This window comes from Magnolia sinica, chromosome 16, assembly GCF_029962835.1.
Source record: "Magnolia sinica isolate HGM2019 chromosome 16, MsV1, whole genome shotgun sequence".
Lineage (NCBI taxonomy): Eukaryota > Viridiplantae > Streptophyta > Magnoliopsida > Magnoliales > Magnoliaceae > Magnolia > Magnolia sinica.
In genome coordinates, this window is record NC_080588.1 from 50,235,490 (window position 1) to 50,256,850 (window position 21,361).

A 21,361-nucleotide genomic window follows, 5' to 3' on the forward strand; every position below is an offset into this window, starting at 1 on the left:
ACACAAAGTGGGCCCACTTGTAGATGGCTTGGAAAGGATGCATGTTTCAGGGTGGGATCCATCCAAGTGGGCCATACAACCCTGTTATGATCACACATATAAAAAGAAAAGGAAATAGAGAGGGAGAGAGAGAGATAGAGAGTGAGACCCGCGTGATGGAGGGACCCCGGCACTATGGGCCCTCCCTTGCACTAAATCATACATCAAGTGGGTCCCATTACATGTGGGGTCCATGGAATTGAAATCCAACGGTGGAGATCCTTTCTCCACTAAAATAGATGGTCTAGATGACCCTAAGCATACAAGAAAATAAACATCATGATGGGGTCCATGGAGAATGGCCCCATCATGGAATGATCATGATGATCCAAGTGGGCCATCGGCCACATCTTAGGGTCCAAAGTGAGATCCAAACCATTGATCGGTTGGCCTCACTTGGCCCATCTTAAAAATATGAAAATCTACCCTATCAAGGCACCCACCACTTGATCTTCTTGCTCCCTTGGCTTCCTTAGCTCCTTGTGCTTCTCTTTGATGGAGGAAGATGAAAAATGGATGGTTGAGATGAAAGATGAAGGGGTAGGAAAGGTGGACCTCACAAATGAAGTTTTCTCACCATGGGGGACTCATACGTATGGTGCTCTCTCTTGGATTTGGATTTAAAAAAAAAATGAATAAGAGAGATAGTTGTAAAGGGAGAGAGAGAGAGAGAGAGAAAGAGATGGGTGATGGAGTGATGGGGGATGGTTTGGGTTGAAAATTGTAAAAGGAGGTATGGTTGATGTTGAAAATGGGAAAAAGAGGAGTGGTGAGGTGGAAAGAGGGTAGACTTTTGTAAAAGATGGAGATGAGTTGTTGTACTTGAGGTATGGGATGCTTTAATGGTTGATTGATGGGACTAATTGTAGAGATTCCCTCGAAATCCGCAACGCGCGGTGTTTCTTCGGAATAAACGCTGATCGGCATCTTCTTACCTGGGTATCGGTTCGGTGCGCAAGTCACGGCGTTGGAACCGCGGCGACGACGCAGTCGCTATGATATAACTTTCGGACCAAGCCGACGTCGGTGCGCGGGACCTGGCTTAGGATCGTGCGCAAACACCGAATACAGTGCGAAGGTTGCCGGAATTTGACCGGAAGGACCGCGGAAGCTAACGGAACAGTACGGATTAGGACACGGGTCTTACACCCGTGGTCACGAGGAGAAAGATGGCTCCTTCGGAGATTACCCTTTCTCTAGTAAAGCCGTGCAGGGGGGTCTTCATAGGTCTAAGATGTGACCTTGGAATCCCCATTCTTTCAAAGGCTTCAGAGTAGATTACATCGGCCGAGCTTCCGGTATCAACCAAGATGCGGTACACCTTGTAGTTTGCTATGGTCATAGTAACCACCAGGGCGTCATCGTGCGGGTGATGGATTCCATGCGCATCATCTTTCGTGAAGGTCAAACTGCACAGGCTGACCAGGAGTTCCTTGCTAGGCCACTCGGTCAAGTGGACGTAATGCTCCAGATTGGACTTCCGAGAGTGGGCTTTTCAAGCCTAGTTTGAGTCTCCTCCACCAGATGAGCCATCGAAGATGGTGTGGATTTTGGCCGGCTCTTCAGGGGGGTTGTTCGGCTGTTCTCATTCTTACTCTTCTTTCCGAGTGGTTCTTTCTCCCTTGGCATATTGACACAAATGTCCCTTACGAATAAGGGTCTCAATCTCATCCTTGGGATCCACGCACTCAGCTGTGTTGTGGCCGTGATCCCGATGGAAGCGACAGTACTTGCGCTTGTCTCGATGATCGGGGTCGGCCTTCATACACACTGGCCAATTTAGAAGTTTGTGTCCTTTGATGTCTAGTAAAATTTGCTTGGTAGATGTGTTGAAGGGAGTGTAGGAATAGAATTTTTCCTCTGGTTTTCTCCTCGAGCGACGATCGCGAGGGGTTCGGTCATCTGGTCCCTTGCTGGATGGCTGAGATTCTTCATTCCTTGGCCTCTTCCCCTTGCCAGTCAACTCTGTCACTTGAACATTCTTGCGGGCATTGGAGAATTTCTCGATGTTAGTATACTTCTGAGATTTGGCAATGAGGTCAGTTAACGTCTTTAGTGGATTCTTCCCAATAGAGAAGGTGAACCTTCCCTCTTTCAAACCCTCGAAGACGACGGAGAGTGCTATCTTGTCATCGTAGTCCTCCACTTGTAACGCTTCCTCATTGAAGCGAGCAATGTATTCTTTCAGTGATTCCTTAGGCTTTTGTTTGATGGTGAATAAGTGAGTATTTGGCTTCCGACTCTTCTTACCACTTATGAACTGGGTAAGGAATAATCGGCTAAGCTCTGCGAAGGAACCAATGGAATTGGGCTTGAGTTGACGGTACCAACTCCGAGCAGATCCTGTGAGTGTGATTAAGAACCCTCTACACATCATCGCGTCTGTTGTTGTCTAGATTTGCATCCACGAACAATAAGCTTCTATGTGCTCAGATGGGTCACTAGACCTGGAGTATTAGATGACGGAGGTATCTGGAACCTCTGTGGCATCACCTTGCTCATGAATACCGAGATGAAGGGAGGTTTAGTCTCTTCCATCATCGCCTAAACGACGGTGGGAACTGACGACGGCTGCTGCTTCTTTTCTAGTGTCAGAATTTTGTTGTTGAGCTCCGCAAACCGTATTTCCCAAGGATCTTTATTCTTAGCTACTATCTCCTGGGTGTTTTCTATCTCGGGAGTCCTCCTTCCCCTCATTCATTCCAGCTCATGACGGAGATCTGTAGGTGTCAGGGCCGAGGTGACTGAGGCATTTGTTGGAGCTCGAATATCTGTGTTCTAAGCCAAAACTCGGATTTGGGTCAGGGGAGGATTCTGAACCGAAACTGGCACCCGAGGGCATTGAGGTCCCTCAGGTCTCATACTCTTCGGTGCGGAGTGAGCTTCCACGACCAGACCGATCGGCTCGGGAACAGGGTTTTCCTGAGCAGGATGTGGTTGTGGCTCCTATCGCTACTTCATCTGGTTAATCTCGTCGCGCAGGGCCTGTATTTCACTTTGCATAGCTCGATACTTACTTATCCGATTGCGAGAATGCTAGGAAGGCCCTGGGGCTGATTCGGCGTGAAGTAGCGATGAGGAATGAGTCTACTCATTTTGCTCCGGTTCCGCAGCTACTACCTTTTTCTTTCATCTCGCCATTATGCTTAAGGATCGGAACCTGACCTTCCGTATCAGATTCCCACAGACGGCGCCAAAGATGTTGATGACTAAATCTAGATGACTCTCCGCTCTGACTTGTGAACTCCGAATCACCTCAGCCTCCTGAACCTGCACACTTATAATGAGTAAAGGAGACCCTAGTCTAAGCAGGGGACCCTCCAATGCCTAAGTCAAGTCAAGGGAATCTGGGTCTAAGTTGAAGAGTTGAGGGAGAGTGCAAGATGTTGCGTACATGCAGTAATGGAGTCTTATTGTATTTATGCCTAATTATCGGACGGTTCGAGTCCATTAATCTCGGTACGATTCACTTAATCAGTGGGATACTGGGATCATGGAGATATGGTCTGTAATCTGGGGATCATGTAGCGTATCATGCATATCTGCGACCGAAATGATCGGTCGTGTTCGCCTAAGGAAGTTACCTAGTTTAGCACATGGAGCATCCTCATCCTACCCCGGCCTCGACTCAGGATCCTAGGCCAAAGAAGCCCTGACTCCGAGCCTTGGACTTAGATCAATACGCAAATGAGCCTTCGCCATTGAGTTGTTAAAAAGGGAGGCGCGTTCTGAGTCCGAGCCGAGCCCCAGCCTGGACTCATGACTTGGCTTTTCTTATTTGTTAAATATTCAGGAGGTCCCCCCCTCAGAGTTCTGAGGCGGACGGTGGACCTGTTATGGCGAGTCGAGTATTCCCGCAATGAGTGACACCGATGTGAATGGCCGAGTTACCCGTTTCTGGTCGGACGATAGCGGGACGGTCTAAAGCCTTCGGTCTGAGCTTCATGCTGACTATTCTGGTCTTAGATTACTCCGAACCAACTGCTAGCCTCGAAGCTAGAGCTCAACTGTGACCGAGTCGGGAATCTTCCTTCCCTTCAATAATACTAATCATTTCAGATTGACTCTTGTGTATCTAATCTGATTAAGGGGATGTTGGTCCTCGAAATTGTAGGGGCCCAGATTTTCCCATAACAATATATATATATATATATATATAGAGAGAGAGAGAGAGAGAGAGAGAGAGAGTGAGTGAGTGTGTTAGTGAGTGAATGTGTAGTGGTCCCCTGCGCGCCATACCGCAGGAGCCCTTTGTGCGGACCAAGCCGAACTGCTTAGACGGAGAGGTTGGGGCTAGGCCTCAAAGTAATGCATTTGTGAAATCAACTCCAACCATTAGGGTTACTATGGAAATTTAGCCATATGTCACACAAAATAATCAGATTCATGATTAAGTTGGGCCATGAGCCAAGGGAAATAATAGGAGAGGGGAGCTTGCCATTGAATTTTTGTAGGGACTAACCTGATGTTTATGTGAAATCCACTTCATCCATTAGATGTCACACTAAAATTTAGGTGTGGGTCTAAAAAACTATGACTATTCGTGATTCAAGTGACCCACATCAAGGGAAACAGTTTGGATGGTGAATAAATCCTTATACACATTCCAATCGTACGGTACACCTGAACTATGGATGGGGCTGCTTTTTCATATCCAGGCCTAAGATTTGATCACTCAACTAATGGGTCAATTGGATTTTAAAAATACATTATGATGGGCTCACCCTAACTGAACCACTATTTTATGTAAATTAAATGTAATTTACGATAAAACGTGGAGGCTGATTTGAAGTGAAGAGCTCACCACCATTTATGGTGGTGTTAAGACTATATGAGGCTCACGCAAATGCATGTGTTTTATCCACACCGTCCATCTGTTTTTCCGTATCATTTTAAGATATGAGCCCAAAATTAAAGCATATGCAAAGATCAAGTGGACCCCACCATAGAAATCAATGGTGAAAATGATATCCATGTTGAAAGCATCCTAGGTCCCGTAGTGATATTCATTTGTCGGTCGAATTGTTCATAAGTTCAAAAAGACAGGGATGAATGGAAAACATAAATATCAACTTGAATCAAAACTTTCATGGCCTAATGAAGCTTTCAACTATAGGCGTTCAATTCCCATCATTTTTTGGTGGCACGGTCTACTTGGACTTTGGATATGACTCATCTTTGGGCTCATACCTAACATGAGCAGTAGAAATTAACAAACACATCACAGTGGGTGTAACACCTCGTACTTTCTAGTACTCGGGTGTTACCGTATAACCAAGCTTAGCATAAATACAAGCCAAGCCTAAGTAAACACTTACGTTCATCCTAGTTTAAATTTGACCGTTGAAAAACAATCCGCACCTATATATTTAATGTATATAAAGTATTATGAAAATAATATTATATTAACTAAGCATGATGGATAATAATTTTACGGAGTATAATTGAATTATAAATATCAACATAATATTAAATATTTTATACAAAAACTATGAGATATTTTAATAAGATGGTATATTATTTAACAATGAGATTTTAAAAGAGATATTGTACAATTTTCAATCCATACATGTGTAATAGGATATTGTATATTGGGAATTATATATTAATACATATGTGATTAATAGCATGTAAATAGTAGCGTGTTAATATTATAAATTATATTTATAAGTATATATATGTATGAGTTTTTAATTATTTTAATTACAAGAAAATTCATATTAACATTGGTATTAGTTAACAATGCATGATGAAAGCCTTAAATGGACCCTTAAACTCTTTTAACCATTGACGTTCAATTTCAGACTGATTTGACCAACTGATCAACGGGAAATCCATAAACGGGACCTAAATCAAATTATGAGCACCACTTGAACCTTAGAACGGGCTGACCCTTGATTTGGGTCTCTGACATGGAGCCCCGATAAGAATAGACGGTATGGATTTTCCCTCATACATCTAATGGGGCCCACACGAGGTGCGCGTGCACCTCACCTATCTGTGCACGACGTGCACTGGTCGACCCGAGTAGTCAAGTAGGTGTTGACCGACTACCTCCCGAAAAAGGGGGGAAATTCTCCCGCTGCGTCGTGGATGTATGAATGGGCATCCACCCTCATAAGACGTGGCCCACCTTTAGCCACTTTCCGTGAGATCCGAACCGTCCACCGGTCTTGCATCATTAGGACAACTAGACCCACGTTGGTCCACCCAACCCCTGCAACCGTTCATGCAAATAAGAAATGGGCGGCAGAGGAACATCGGCTTTGGACGTATTGTGGCCCATGTCGTGCCACCATTCACACAATCTGGACCTTCCATTGGATAGTAAAGCCCCGGAAGACCAACTCCATGATGACTGTTCCAACCCCTGCACATGTGCAATGTGCATGTGCTATGGCCAACCTCGGATGGACAGCAGCATTTTTCAGAAAAACAGGCAATTACAGGATTTTTCTGTGTAGGCAATCCGCACCAACCATTCTCCCTCCATCCTAGCCATTCTTCCGAGCTTAAATCCAAGCTTTCTGTCCATGTCGGTTATGGGCAGGCATCTGCCTGTGGCAACAAAAGGAGTGGGAGACATTTTCTTTTTCGGGAAAACCTCTCTGGCGCGATCCAAGTGCCTCCCTGAGCCACGCGGAATGATCTCCGCCGTCTGTTGTAGGGCTATAACGACTCTCTCTGAAAGGCCTCCCATCTCACAAGAAAACCAAGGAGGTGTGGGAAAATCTCGCGAGTTATGCAAAACGGTGATGAATGGCCCAAAAAGTGAGGCCCAAAGTGGTCAGTGGCCCTATCTGATCCATCCAAACGGACTAGATCATGGAAATATACCGTAGACAAGAACCTGTCATTGCCAACCACATCATCTTCTTCGTTTAACCGGGAAACCCACCATGATGCAGTGGGCCCCATTTCTAGATCAGAGGTGCCCATTCGGTGGGCCATGATAATAAGAAAACCACCCCACTGGAGGATCGATTTCATGCTTGGCAAAAAGAGAGAAAGAGAGAGCCCAAGACCACAACATCCGGACCGTCGGTTGGAGGGCAAGTGTGACCCTAGCTCTATAAATAAGTCCCTACCTCCTCGGGATCCGCACCTCGAGCTTGTTGAGTGAGAGAGAGCCAGGGAGAGTGTAAGAAAGAGAGAGTGAGTGTAAGAAGGTGAGCTCAGTGCCGCACTGCACCAAGACGGCCCATCTAACTCGGGTCGAGTTGGCTCAGTGCTGGCCATGTAGCCATTGTAAGAGAGAGAGAGAGAGAGAGAGAGAGAGAGAGAGAGAGAGAGAGAGAGCCCAACGTAAGCATGCACTTGGTGCCGTACTGCACCAGATCAATCCGATCAGTTCGGGTTGAATGAGTAAGTGCAGACCAGAAATGTCATTGCAGAGAGAAGGTTAGAGGGTGAAGCAGAGGTAAGTGAGGTTGGAGAAGAAGGAGCCCAGGTAACTCCCAACACCACCTTCATTATTCGTTTAATTTCCAGCAAGGTTCGACTGATTAACTCTATTGAGCAAAGCTATTTTTGACCATTATTCCACTGAGTTTCAGCCACCAAACCGAAACATTTCCAGGGCCAAAGTGCTAGCGCTGCAGTTGGGCTGTGAGTAGACCCAGTCCCAGTCCCACAAGGGTTGGGCTGAGGCCAAATGCAATCTAGGTCTGATCTTAACCGCACCACACTAGGGCTGTGGGCCCTGAACATTCCAAAAGAGTGGGCCTTGCTTCCATCGGTGGACCACCCCATCCTCATTCAACTGGTGGTCACCTTCAATGGTGTGCATGACACCTAAATGTTAATCCAACCATCAAGATCATGGGGCCCTTTAAACCTACACTAGACTCATTGTAAGCGTTACCATAATTATCATTATTAGGAATTCTAAATATTAGAAATGTATGGCCTTTAGTAAATTATCTATACTCATATAAGATATTACATATGTAGATTATTGTTACTAAATATTAATGTTTTATTTTATCTATTATCGTAAGGGTAGAGCATATTACGTATTTTCATCACAATGATTATTAGTGTCATGTTAGCTAATATTGGGTATATTATTAATATTAATGGTTGTTTTGAAATCATTAGCATAATCCTTGTTAACGTGAGTATTGGTATTAATCCTTGTTATATTATTGTTAGTAGTATTACATGTACCATTTAAGAAATTATTAGATATTATAAGAATGATAGGTAATATCGGTATATCTACATACGAACTTGCGAACCATCATTATTAAATTGATGGATTAGTACTCCTATTATGAATATTATTCAATCCACTATACAATAATAAAAATAATATTAATATTAACAATTTAGGATTCAATTCTTAGAATCTAAACTTAAGACTAAATCCTAGGATAAAATCTTAATTCTACACTAAAACCCTAAAAGATAACCTTAGGCTATGATCCTAAACCCTAGGTGGTATGTAGAACTTTGATCTAATTGTACATCTTGATTTATGCTAGGATTTGATTTTAAGGGAACGCGCATTCCCTAGTAATACTGGTAGGCGATGCAGACTATAAGGTGATGATTCTTCTCCTTGAGCTTTCCATCTTCTCATTAGCTTAAGTTATAGTTTTATTTTAATTTATGAATGATATCTCCATTCTATAAGCACATGTGTTGATTGTTGAAATTGAATTGCTATATTACGTGCTTAATGTTCATCCTGTATATTTGTTTATGCTTGTGGATTATTTGTGGATTGCTTATGGACTTTAAACTGGTACATTAGTGGGAAACCCCTACTTATAAATGTACACCCATACTTGGGATGTAAGTCGATTGACGGTGATTGCAATGGACCTTCGACTTAGTAGTTATTGAGTGGCAGTCTAGATGGATCATTGATGTGGGCCTACCATCCAGGTTTGTTGTGTCCAATGGTTTTCAAGAATGGTCTTTATCGTATGGTTTTAATATTCGTCTTATGTGGCATATTTTGATACTCGCCCTACGTGGTTTTGTTTTGATGTTTTCCCTATATGGGTCCGATGTTTTATACTGTACAACCATGCGATGGTAAGCCCTGTATACTGTAATATGATTGACCACTAGTCGAAAGGTTTCCATTAAACATCCTAAGATGGTAGCCTCATGGGTCGGGGATGGTGGTAATGGGACATTATGCCCGAGCCGTCGGCCTACGCTGGGCCATGTGCTCCCCGTAGTGACCGTGAGCTTATTCAAATCAACTGGTTGAAAATGGACTAATAATGGGCTGGCAAAGCATGCATACATGGCATATTACGATGGCTTGGATCATTTTGCCCTGCGATTACGCTGAATGTTGCGCTTATGACCAGTCATTTGATTGTGATAATGACTTGGATTATCATGCCCTGCGATTACGCTGAATGTTGCGCTGATGACCAGACTTATCCCTAGGTGACGACCCCAATGCCCGTCTGGATGTTTTACCCGGGTCGATGATTGCATTCATGCATCCATGCATCTAATAAGACTATATTTACTCAGTTTTGGTTGTCTGGATGTTTTATACTATTTCTTACCTAATGCAGTGGTGTGTAATCTTGAGGGGAGTTCACACTGAGTTGGCCACTCATCCATCAAATATATAACCGTGCAGGTAGCACAGGTGGCCCTGATGATGTTCACATTCATATTGATGAGGAGCAGGCTATGGTTGACAAGGGTGCATGATTATATTTGCTAAGGGTTGCTACAGGATTTCACAGCTCAAGATTGTTGCAAATTTACTTTATTTCACATGTAATGTTATTTCATTTTGTATTTGTAAGAATGGAGACATTAGTTTGTATAAGTCATTATGGGCACTCTCTGGTATACTCTAAATGAAATTGAAATTTTCCTTTATGTTGATCTGCTTACTCTGATAAAAGAAAAATATTATATCTGACAATCCTTTAAGGTTAACACTTGGGTTTTTAGAATGCGGGTCATATACTCGAGTCCTGAAAAGTCGGGGCGTTACAGTGGGCCTCATAGAGTCTCGCACCAACTGTACAGGGTGGTGACCGCGTCATTGCAGTAAAAGTCTTTTACTTGAACGTGAGTAAATGGTGATGTTGTTTGGATGGGCCCTACCATCATGCATTTTTAAAATCCACTCTACCCACCAAGAGACTGACTCAATTTTAGGCTTAAGGATGAAAAACCAGCATCATTTGTGATATAGGTTTAACACACGGTTGGAATCAGTGTACAGGTGACATTACCCTCAAAATTATTTTCCTTGGTGTGGCCCACTTGAATTAGGATAAGGATGATATTTGGGCCTTGGGCATAACATGAGGGGACACATTTAGCGGCCAAAGTAGATTTCACATATATATTACAGTGGGGGCCACCTGAACTTATCAAACCTTTGGACCTTAAATTGGTTACTCAAGAGACCATTATATATACATTGCATTGTTTCCCTTTTTGTGGCCCACCTAACTCACAAATCTGTAAAAATTTTGTGACTTGTGGCTTGCTTAATTTCTATATTAAATTTAATAGACGATGTGGATTTTATGTACGTCTCACGGTAATGCCCACCTCAAACACACTTAGACAAGTTGTATGACTGGTGGGGGAAAAGGTGAGTAAAAGGTTTCCTGCGATACAGTGCACAGGAAACCATTACTCTCCCTCTTTATATATATATATATATATATATATATATATATATATATATATATATGGGAAATGATAGTATAAGGTTGACGTCATGGGTACTTCCCATGAAGTCGAGTTTTGTGGACCCACTGTGATGTGTGGCAGACATCAACAGCATGCATTTGTAGGTCCCCTTTAGGTTATGGGATGTTGAAATTTGGTTTTAAAAAATTTTAAAAAAAATAATCAAAATTTTCGTTTTGCCACCAAAATGATGTTGAAATCTTCAAATGAAAAAGTACGATTTTTCTTTAGTCCCACATCGGAAATGAGAAAATAAGTTTTTGAGGTTTTTATATGGAGGTGTGTAGTATTCTTAGTTGGAGTCTTGGAGGTTGAGATGCTAGGGTTCTGTATGCATGCTCGAGCACGGGCAATGAGGTTGTAGTGGCGCTAGTTGGTGCACTTTGCACTTCACATGTAGGCATCATGTCACAAAGTGATCGCTCCCTCGTGACCTTACTGAACTGCCGCGAGACGGTGCGAGTGGTCTGATATGAGCTTGGGTTTTATATGCTACAAAGAACGGTCGGATTATTGATTCGAAATGATCAGCCATTTTGATGATCCAACGATCTAAAACGGCCCAAATTAATGATCAATAGTCAGAAATATTTTTCAAATATTCTGACCCATTGATGGCCACCTAGCAACGATCTACTCCCTTGGTGCTTATATAAACTGGACCATTTCGATCCAAAATTCATCATCTCCGACAAATCTCTCCTCATCCATCAGATCTTACTAAAATCTACCTTTTTCTGAGAATATTGCAAATACGTCCGCTAACTGGGTTTGCCAGAAGATCAGCTGCGTTGAATAGTTTTTAAGTGGACCCTTCCTGATTGTTGCACACAGGATCTAGATAGGTTTGTCTTATCCTAAAAGCAATTCGCTTGTAACCCATCAGCGATTGATAGGGGGCGAATCATGCTTTAAGGACAATGTATTTTTGCGTGATTCAACCTGGTAATTTTAAAAGATAATAATAATAATAAATTTTTTAATTATTTTTTATTTTTTTGGTATTTCCAAACATATTTAACAACATGGGATATCCAAAAAATCAACCATATATTGAACTCAAGAGGGCCATATCATTTAAACCATTTTTTTTTTTTTTACACACACCCCCACACACTCACGCTAGTGGAATTTCACCACCTATGGATACTCGAACCCTTGATCGGGTGTTGAAACTCCTGAGAGTCTACCACCCGAGCAAGAGTAATGATCCCATTTAAAAACCATTTGAAGACATGCCTAAAACATATAAAAGCACTTGTTGGGGCCACCTTAGTTTTGGATGCAGCTCAAACTTGATCCGGCCCCTCATCCAAGTGGGACACAGACAATGAATAGACTGGATTTGTGAACCACATCTCGGTGGGCCCAAGAAATGATCACGAAAGTTTTAATGGGCGGATAACCCCTCTCAACTACACACACACACACACACACACACACACACACACACACCAGTGATGTGTGTCAAACATCAACACTGAATGTGCATTTGATGGGTCCCCTATAAGTTATGGGATATCCAAAAAAATCACTCATATACCAAACTAAGGTGGGCCATACCATCTAAAACCATAGGAAGTCATGCTTAAAATATATATTAAGTATTTGGTGGGCCCACCTAAGTTTTAGATGCAGTTGAAACTTGGTCGAACTCCTCATCCAAGTGGGACACACACAATGGATGGGCTGGATTTGTGAACCACATCTTGATGGGCCCAATAAATGATTATGAATGTTTTAATGGGATGATAACCCCTATCAATTGTTGTATGTGGTGTGGTCCACCCAAGTCATGGATTGACTTGATTTTTAAGCCCATGTCCCACCATAGAATGGTGCATCTGACTAACGGGGTAGATGTTCGACACGCATCACGGCGGGGCCCACATAGCTCTATCTCGTAGGAAGTTCTTATGAGGTCGAACTTCTCTTAGTATCTAATATAACAGAATGTTCACCAATTCACAAGGAACTTGTGAGAACTTTTTGAGAACTCATCATACATGACATGACTCCAAAATCTAAACCATCCACTTGAAGCGACACCTCATGAAATCCCCTGAGCCCAATTTTTTCTTTGATCCAAAACTTTGGTGGATTATGAAAAATGTAAATAGTTTCCTCCCTTGATTTACATTTCTCTTTGCTATGGCCTAGCAGAATTTTAGATCAGGGTGAAAATTTGTCCCATGGAATTTCATGCGATTATGCATCATTTCTCTTTGCTATGGCCCAACAGAATTTTAGATCAGGGTGAAATTTTGTCCAATGGAATTTCATGGGATTACACATCACATGGACCATTCGGATTAAACGCCTATGACACGTGTACAAAGGTGCAAACATACGTTGGTACACATGTGAGCATATTATATATATATATATATATATACACGGAAACGCTCACCTGCGAACTAGTTCGTACGTACGTACTACGTACGAACTTTTTTGAGAACCCATCCTACGTGATGTGGATCCAAAATCTGAACCGTTCATGTGAAGCAGAACCTCGTGAAACCTCATAGGAAAAAGTTTTCTTTGATATGAAACCTTGATGGCCCATGAAAAATAAAAACAGTTTCCTCTCTTGATTTGCATTTCTCTTTTCTATGGCTCACCAGAATTTTAGATAAGAGTGAAAATTTGTCACACGAGGTTTCATGAGATTCCGCATCACATGGACGGTTCAGATTAGACAACCATGACACGTGTGAAAAGGTACGCACGTGCATAGGTGCGCAGGGGAACATGACTCTCTCTCTCTCTCTCTCTCTCTCTCTCTCTCTCTCTCTCTCTCTCTCTATATATATATATATATATATATATATATATATATATTTGAAGTTTTTGTGTGTTACCCCGTGTTAGGATGGTGCATATACATAGATGAGCATCAATTAACAAGCTCATTAGTATCAATTAGACAGTTGTCAGATATCCCTAATACCCATGATGAATTGGACAGCCTTATTTTGGGCCAGGGTATGTTCACCAGGGGCCAACCTGATGAATGTCCCAGATCTTGCACTCATGCCCTCTAATTTACTTTTCATTCCGTTTCCCCTAATTGCCTTTAGCAATTTCGTGAGAGAATCCTAGGAATCCATGATGAGCTTTTATTTGTGAATGTGGACCCATAACTCACTTTTATTTCCACCGTCATTTTAAAGGCCACCAATTGGATACCTCAGATTCATGTTCATAACCATATTCAGTTCTACTACCAACAACCGTAAAGCCCATCAAATGGACGGTCTGGATCAACCAATTCTATGGTAACAACTAAAATCGAGCCGCGACAGACCAAAACTAGTTCAACGCACAGAGCGGGCCCAGAGAAATAAAGAACGACAGGGGAGCAGAGATGGACAGGTTATCAAACTCCCTTGATCGGTTTTCGCTATAATTATAATGGACTGAAGACCTGGTTAATGTTCGGTTGAGGTGGAGACTCTAATGCTAGTTCACCACCGGTTTGAAGATGGTAGTGACTCGTCTTCATCACGTGGCATTATATCCAGACCACCCAATTTCAGGGGTCCACTGTGAATGTATCAGAGGCCTAGAAAAAAAAAATTCTCAAGCAATCCTAACCATCCAATCGATTACTATCAAATGGTTGGTTAAAAGTTAAGCAACGCCGGATTTTGATGGTCTGGATTGCCATACAATTGTACCTTGCGTAGGGTTAAGGAGTCACCACCAGTTTCAAACCGGTGGTGAACTATCATGGGAATCTATCTCTTCTTAAAGTAGGGGAATCTAAGTGGTTGCTACGGGACATTCATATCAGTGTGTGGGCCTCCTTTGACTTCTCAGATTACTGAAATCTCGGCCACACATGCTTTCAAATGAAACGGACAGAGGAAAGAACGAAACTCTGTTGTGTTTTTAATGGCTGTATATGAATAGAAAATTTCCTCTATTGGGTGTGTTACAGATCTTTTGCCGAAAGATAGTACATTTATGAATGATCCGACGGTGGATCATCTCTGTGCGGTACCGCTGTTAAATATTACTCACGGGTGGGGCCCACATCGATTTCACTATGCCCGTGAGGCTGGTTACATGATTCTGCTGACGGTGCTCTGTGGACCCCACACTAATGTATTTGTTTTATCCACTCGGTCCACCCATTTTTTTCAGAAAATTTTAGGCTATGAAACCAAAATTGAGGCAGATCCAATTATCATGTGGACCACACCCTAGGAAACAATTGTGAATAAATGTCCACCGTTAAAAACTTTATACGGGCCAATAAAGTTTTGGATGAAACTGATATTTGATTTTTTTTTTTTCCCTTCATTCATCCCTATGTGACCTAACCAACAGGTTGGATGGAAAATAAACATTACAGCGGGCCCTGAGAAGTTTGTAATGGTGGGGCTTTCAATCACCACTGTTTCCTTGTGGTGTTGTCCACTTAAGATTTATAACCGGTTTTTTTTTTTTTTTCATCGCCTAAAATGATCTTAAAAAGTAGATAGACGGAGTGGATAAAACAAATACATCATGATGGGTCCCACACAGCACTACCCAGTAGCCACCTCGCTAGTGTCAGCTTCAGTAGACAATCCAAGTGGATTAGGTACCTCCCGCTAACGAGAAATTTACGACTGTGGACCCCACCTTTTATCCAGCGGTTTTTACGAAGCAATACAAACTTAGAATACGCACTTGGACCTCATCGTACGGAGTCGGAATTTCAGGACGAAAATACCCCTCCTTTTGACGGAAACGGATTCGGTACTCCCCCTTGCCACCAGCTAATGCGGACGGTCGGTGGTCTGTGGACCCCACCATGTTGTATACTTTTCATCCATGCCGTCCATATATTTTTCCAGATCATTTTATGGTATGAGGCCAAAATTAGGTATATCCAAATCTCAATTGTACCACATTACAGGAAAAATTTTGAATGAGCGTCAACCATTAGAAACTCAGGTGGAGCCCACTGTGATGTTTGTGAGAAATCCTCCCCGTCTAAGTTCATTCATAGGGTCACAAAGACCTGGATGAATAGGAAAAGCAAATTTCATAATGATCCAAAACTTGTGTAACCCCTAAAAGGGTTGCAATGGTAGACGTTCAATTCCCCACTGCCTTTTCCAGTGTGGTCCACTTGATTGCTAGATCTGTCTTATTTTTCACCTCAAGCCTTAATTCGAGTTCGCCAAATAGATGGACGGTTTGGATATAACACATACCTCATAATGGGACCCACAAAAATCGGTGGGGATTACAACGGGAAGAAAGAAAGAAAAATGAAAAAAAAAAAGAAAAAAAAAAGAAAAAGGAAGCCAGCGAGTTAGGGTCAACCGGGTCGGATTATAACCATAGCCAAAACTGTAGTGCTATGCACTTTTTTATTTTATTTTATTTTTATTTTTATTTTTTACATGGAGAACATTTTCCCCCTTACATTTTTCTATAATACATAATTATGTAAATATGCATATATAAGTATATAAAAATATTTTTCTATCTTTTAATTCATTTCTTTGTCTATTTATTTAACAAGCATATCTCTTAAACTAGAATGATTTACTTAACTTACCACATATGATTTTGGGGTAGGAGAAGCTAATTTATCCAATCAACCTAGTTATTTTCTAAGATTCCATCGGGTCATTGGTCGAAAATCCATTTCATTCAGTTCATGGTCAATTTGAATCACTTCATGGTCAAACTAGAAATTCAGCAGGACAAACATGAAATTGAGTGGGGAAAACTAGAAAGAACTTCATTTTTATTATATTTCAATATAGGACTTATTACATTAGTTTATTATATTTCATTTACGTGCTAATATTTTTGTTATTACATTAGTTTGCTATTTCAATTACGTGCTAATATTTTTGTTATTACATTAGTTTGTTATTTCAATTACGTGCTAATATTTTTGTTATTACATTAGTTTATTATATTTCAATATAGGACTTATTTTTGCTATCTATGATTTTATTAATTATATACGTGATTATACATCATAAAGAACTTCATTTTTTTATTTAAAAAACTAAGCTAAAATATAAGACTACTCCTTTAAAAAGTCATGTAGCATAGCACGCAATCTATTTGGGAGAGAGAAATCCGGCATATCTTGTTAGCTTGAGTCCTTGGAAATGACGTGGACAAATGAGACCCGACATTTGCCACGTTGTTTTTCTTGTTTTCCCCACTCATATTTCAGTTTGTTTCGCTATTTTTCTAGTTTGTCCCGCTGTTTTTCTTTTTTGCCCCGCTGTTTTTCTAGTTTGCCTCGCTCATATTTCAGTTTGCCCTACTGTTTTTCTAGTTTGCCCCGCTGTTTTTCTAGTTTGCCCCACTCATATTTCAATTTGCCCCGCTGTTTTTCTTGTTTGCCCCGCTAATTTTCTAGTTTGCCCCGCTCATATTTCAATTTACCCCACTGTTTTTCTAGTTTGCCCCGCTCATATTTCAGTTTGCTCCGCTGTTTTTCTTGTTTGCCCCGCTATTTTTCTAGTTTGCCCCACTCATATTTCAGTTTGCCCCGCTTATATTTCAATTTGCCTCGTTGTTTTTCTAGTTTACCCCACTCTTATTTCAGTTTGCCCCGCTCATATTTCAATTTGCCCCGTTGTTTCTACTCCCAGCAACCCCTATAACAGCAATACCGATAATTTGTATTAGTATATACTGTAAAACACTTATATATACAATATTCATATTAAACTAATCAGGTATCTAATGGGTAACCAATTAAGTACTGTACCTGACCAAATTTACAGTGTTTAAAAGTGATGGACCGAAATCCGACCAGATCTTTAAGTAGGTTTAGAAAGTGGATCTAGATCTGTTTAAATTGGGTTGGGTCCTTTAGGTACTCGAGTTCCAGGTACCTACTGACAGCCGGGTTCTCTAGCATATCCTGGGCTCAAAAGGACAAATGCATGAAGGGGCAGTTTTTTGGATGATATCCTTCTCACTATGGCTCGAAGCAAAACAGATAAGGCTATCCCTATCTGAGTGGAAAGAAATTTCAGTGGGCTTCAAGGAGTATTTTGCACAAATTAAACCCCCCAGGACAAAGGAGGTTAGCTGGAAGACCCAAAAAGCTCAGAATTCCATCGCGTGGAGAGGAATCGAAAACAACAAAGCGTGGGTGATGCAAATAAACTGGACATAATCACCGGAAGTGCAAGTTTTCCATATCTGAAAAATAGCATACTTTGTAATTTATTTAGTGTTTTAATGTATAGCATACTTTGTAATTTTGGTGGACGATGAATGAATTTTCTACTTTGTAATCTCGTTCACAACCTCATAAATTTCATGATATTCTTCATCAAATTAGACCAATTAATCATGGAATATCATTAATTTTCATCCAAACAACAATTGCCTATAAAATTAGATTTCTATACCTAAGTTTTCAAATTGCTTTAAAAATCCAGGAGTGGCTACCATATAGGGCCTTATTCTTTTTTTATTTAATAGAAAAAGAAGCTTTAAACAAATCTTTCTCTGTGTTTTTGCAAGTTAAAAACAAGCCCATGTTTCACCAAACCAAAATTTTTTTAAAAAAATAAAGCCCTTGTTTTATCTTAACAAAGAAATGCATTCTGCCGTAGCAACCTCAAATAGGCAATTACTAGTTTGCCTCGATCATATTTCAGTTTGCCCCGCTGTTTTTCTAGTTTGCCCTGCTTATATTTCAGTTTGTCCCGCTGTTTTTCTAGTTTGCCCCACTGTTTTTTTAATTTGCTTCACTCATATTTCAATTTGCCCCGCTGTTTTTCTAGTTTGTCCTGCTCATATTTCAATTTGCCCCGCTGTTTTTTTAGTTTGTCCTACTCATATTTCAATTTGCCCCGTTGTTTTTCTAGTTTGCCCCGCTCATATTTTCATGTATTTTACGGTCATTTCGCTTCACTTTAAGGTCAATTCAATGCATTTCACGGTCAATTCCCTTCACTTCACTTTCATGTACCCAAAAATGATGTAGATCCAAAGCTCAATGGGCCACATGATAGAAAACAATGGAGAATGAATGCCCCATACTCATGAAATTCAGTTTTGGTGGGCCCTAGACTCATTGTACATGGTTTTGGGTAATATGTGTCTTTAGGTATAGGTTTAGAAGATGAGTAAGGTTTGGAATAATACACTCTAAATCAATATACATTCTTACGACATCTTTTAACATAAACATCCTGATGAACATCAAGTTGTTTCTGTGTTTCAATAGAACATCGTTCCACAAATGAGAATCAAAGGAGACCCATGAAATGTTGTTAGCAAAATCTCCTTCAAAGTAGTATCCTTGTGTCATAAGCTCGTATAAGTGAAGGCTATGGTCTTATGATCTAGAATGTTAGCCAGATGGGCTCCACTGTGGATGATCCATGCCTGGAAAAATACAAATAGGATGATCACGAACCTTATGACCATTGTCGACCAGATGGAATCTTGGAAAATAACTAGGTTGGTTGGCTAAATTAGCTTCTCCTACCCCAAAATCATATGTGGTAAGTTAAGTAAATCATTCTAGTTTAGGAGATATGCTTGTTAAATAAATAGACAAAGAAATGAATTAAAAGATAGAAAAATATTTTTATATACTTATATATACATATTTACATAATTATGTATTATAGAAAAATGTAAGGGGAAAAATGTTCTCCATGTAAAAAATAAAAATAAAAAAATAAAAAGAGAAAAGAGAAAAAAGTGCATAGCACTACAGTTATGGCTACGGTTATAATCCGTAGCAATAGGGCAAGCTCTGACCCGGTCGACCCCAACTCACTGGTTTTGTTTTTAGTAAGGCAGCCTATGGCTACGGATTTAGCAGCCTCTATGGCTACGGATTATAACCGTAGCCATAGGTACCGTGAATCCGTAGCCATAGGTACCTTGGTCCAGGGACCTGATAAACTGGGTCAGCTAGTTGGGGTCGACCGGGTTGGGACCCGGTCGACCGGGTCAGTTGTCTTGCTCACTTGTTTTTTTAGATTTGTCTAATTTTTTGTCTTATCTCATAATGAGAGTAGTTAATTCATTTTTTTAGATTTGTCTCATTTTTTATCTTATATCATAACGAGAGTAGTCAAAATGAATTGACATGAGACACGCATAGCTTTTCCAGAGAGAAGGCAGCACTGAGGTTGAGGGATGAAAAGATAGTCAATCTGGAAGCATAGGTATGTTATACCCACTTTACTGAAGAAGAAGAAGAAGAAGAAGAAGAAGAAGGTATTTTTCTTTTTTCTTTTTCAATTGATGCTCACATGCTGTTCGCCCAACATTTATACCACCCTCTTCTTTTTTCTTTTTCACACATAACAAACATAGTAAGAAACTGTTTGAGGCGTTGGAAGACTTCTCATCTGCAGTCATGTGCTAGATTAATTGTTTATCACCAGTTAAAAATCCAAAGTGTGGCAATGGCTTACTATGCCTGGAATGTATGATACCCAGATGGTTGAATGTGCTCAAGGGATCATGTCTGACATGGTAAGAATGTATGATACCCAGATGCTTGAATGTGCCAGCTTTGCCAAAGAGATACAAGAACCTCCTTAGCTCAACATTGAGCCTGCTCTTCAACCACCTGTGCCAGCTACAGACACAGGTGGAGATCACTATGAATGAGAAACATGGATGAGATGTATGTGAAGTTTGGTGGAGAAGGGGGGCTCTATATGATCATGGGATATATGAATAGAGTAATAGGGAGCTGTATGTTATACCATAGAGAAGAATGTTGATGTGGGGTGAGGGTATTTTGATGTAGTGCCCTATGCCGGCCACGGTGACCAGGAGGGCTAATGAAGATTCAAATAACTTGTTTCCAACAGTAGGCGATTGAAACATGTCTCTTTTCTTTTCTTTAAATTTCTTTTTCTTTTGTTTTAATTGCATTCATCAGGTATAATGAGATTTTAGTCCAACAGTAGTGTCGTGCCAATCTTTTTTTCTTTTTTTTTTTTAACACGAAGAACTTTATGTTTACCTACATACATTTTTCTAATACATATTTATATAAATATGTATATATAAGCATATAAAAAAAATAATTCTCTCTTTTTATAATTTCTTTCTTTATTCATTTAACAAGAATATGTTCTAAACCGAAATTATTTACTTGACGTATCATATATGATTTTGGGCTAGGGGAAGCTACTTTAGCCAATTAACCTGATTATTTTCCAAGATTTCATCAGGTCAATGGTCGAAAATCCATTTCATTCACTTCACATTCAGTTTTAATCAGTTTGTAGTCAATTTAAATCAAACTTGAAAATGAGCAAGGCAAACTTAAATATGCATCTTGATTTCCAATTGAGATAGCCAAAGAAGCCGCAACAGAGTCTGTTGCAGCGACTGTCCTCTCTGATGAGCACATAATCTTCCATGGCCAACTCTTGTGATCCATCTTAGACTATATAGCCTGCAAAAAAATTTAACTTTGTAGACTATATAGTCACGAATTGAGATGAGTTCCTACTTTTCTAAGTCACACTAAAAATAATATTAAGGAATATATCTATTTCTTGTATTGAAAACCTATTCTTGCTTGAATGTAGATCTCATTTAGGAAAAAAGATGGATAACAAAACCATTGGAATATGTGCTCAGAGGTATATCAATTACAGGGATG

General features: G+C 40.6%; 1 protein-coding gene across 1 annotated transcript in view; it reads right to left on the minus strand.

Moving 5' to 3' along the window:
• Positions 1-1,630: 1,630 nt before the first annotated feature.
• Positions 1,631-21,361, minus strand: part of LOC131228834 (uncharacterized) — a 53,516-nt gene continuing 33,785 nt past the window's right edge. Inside the window, exons 3-4 of the mRNA XM_058224688.1 lie at positions 3,205-3,309; positions 1,631-2,431 (exon numbers count right to left, since the gene is read on the minus strand). Of these exons, the coding sequence (XP_058080671.1) occupies positions 1,631-2,431; positions 3,205-3,309 (906 nt within the window). The remainder of the gene's footprint in view (positions 2,432-3,204; positions 3,310-21,361) is intronic.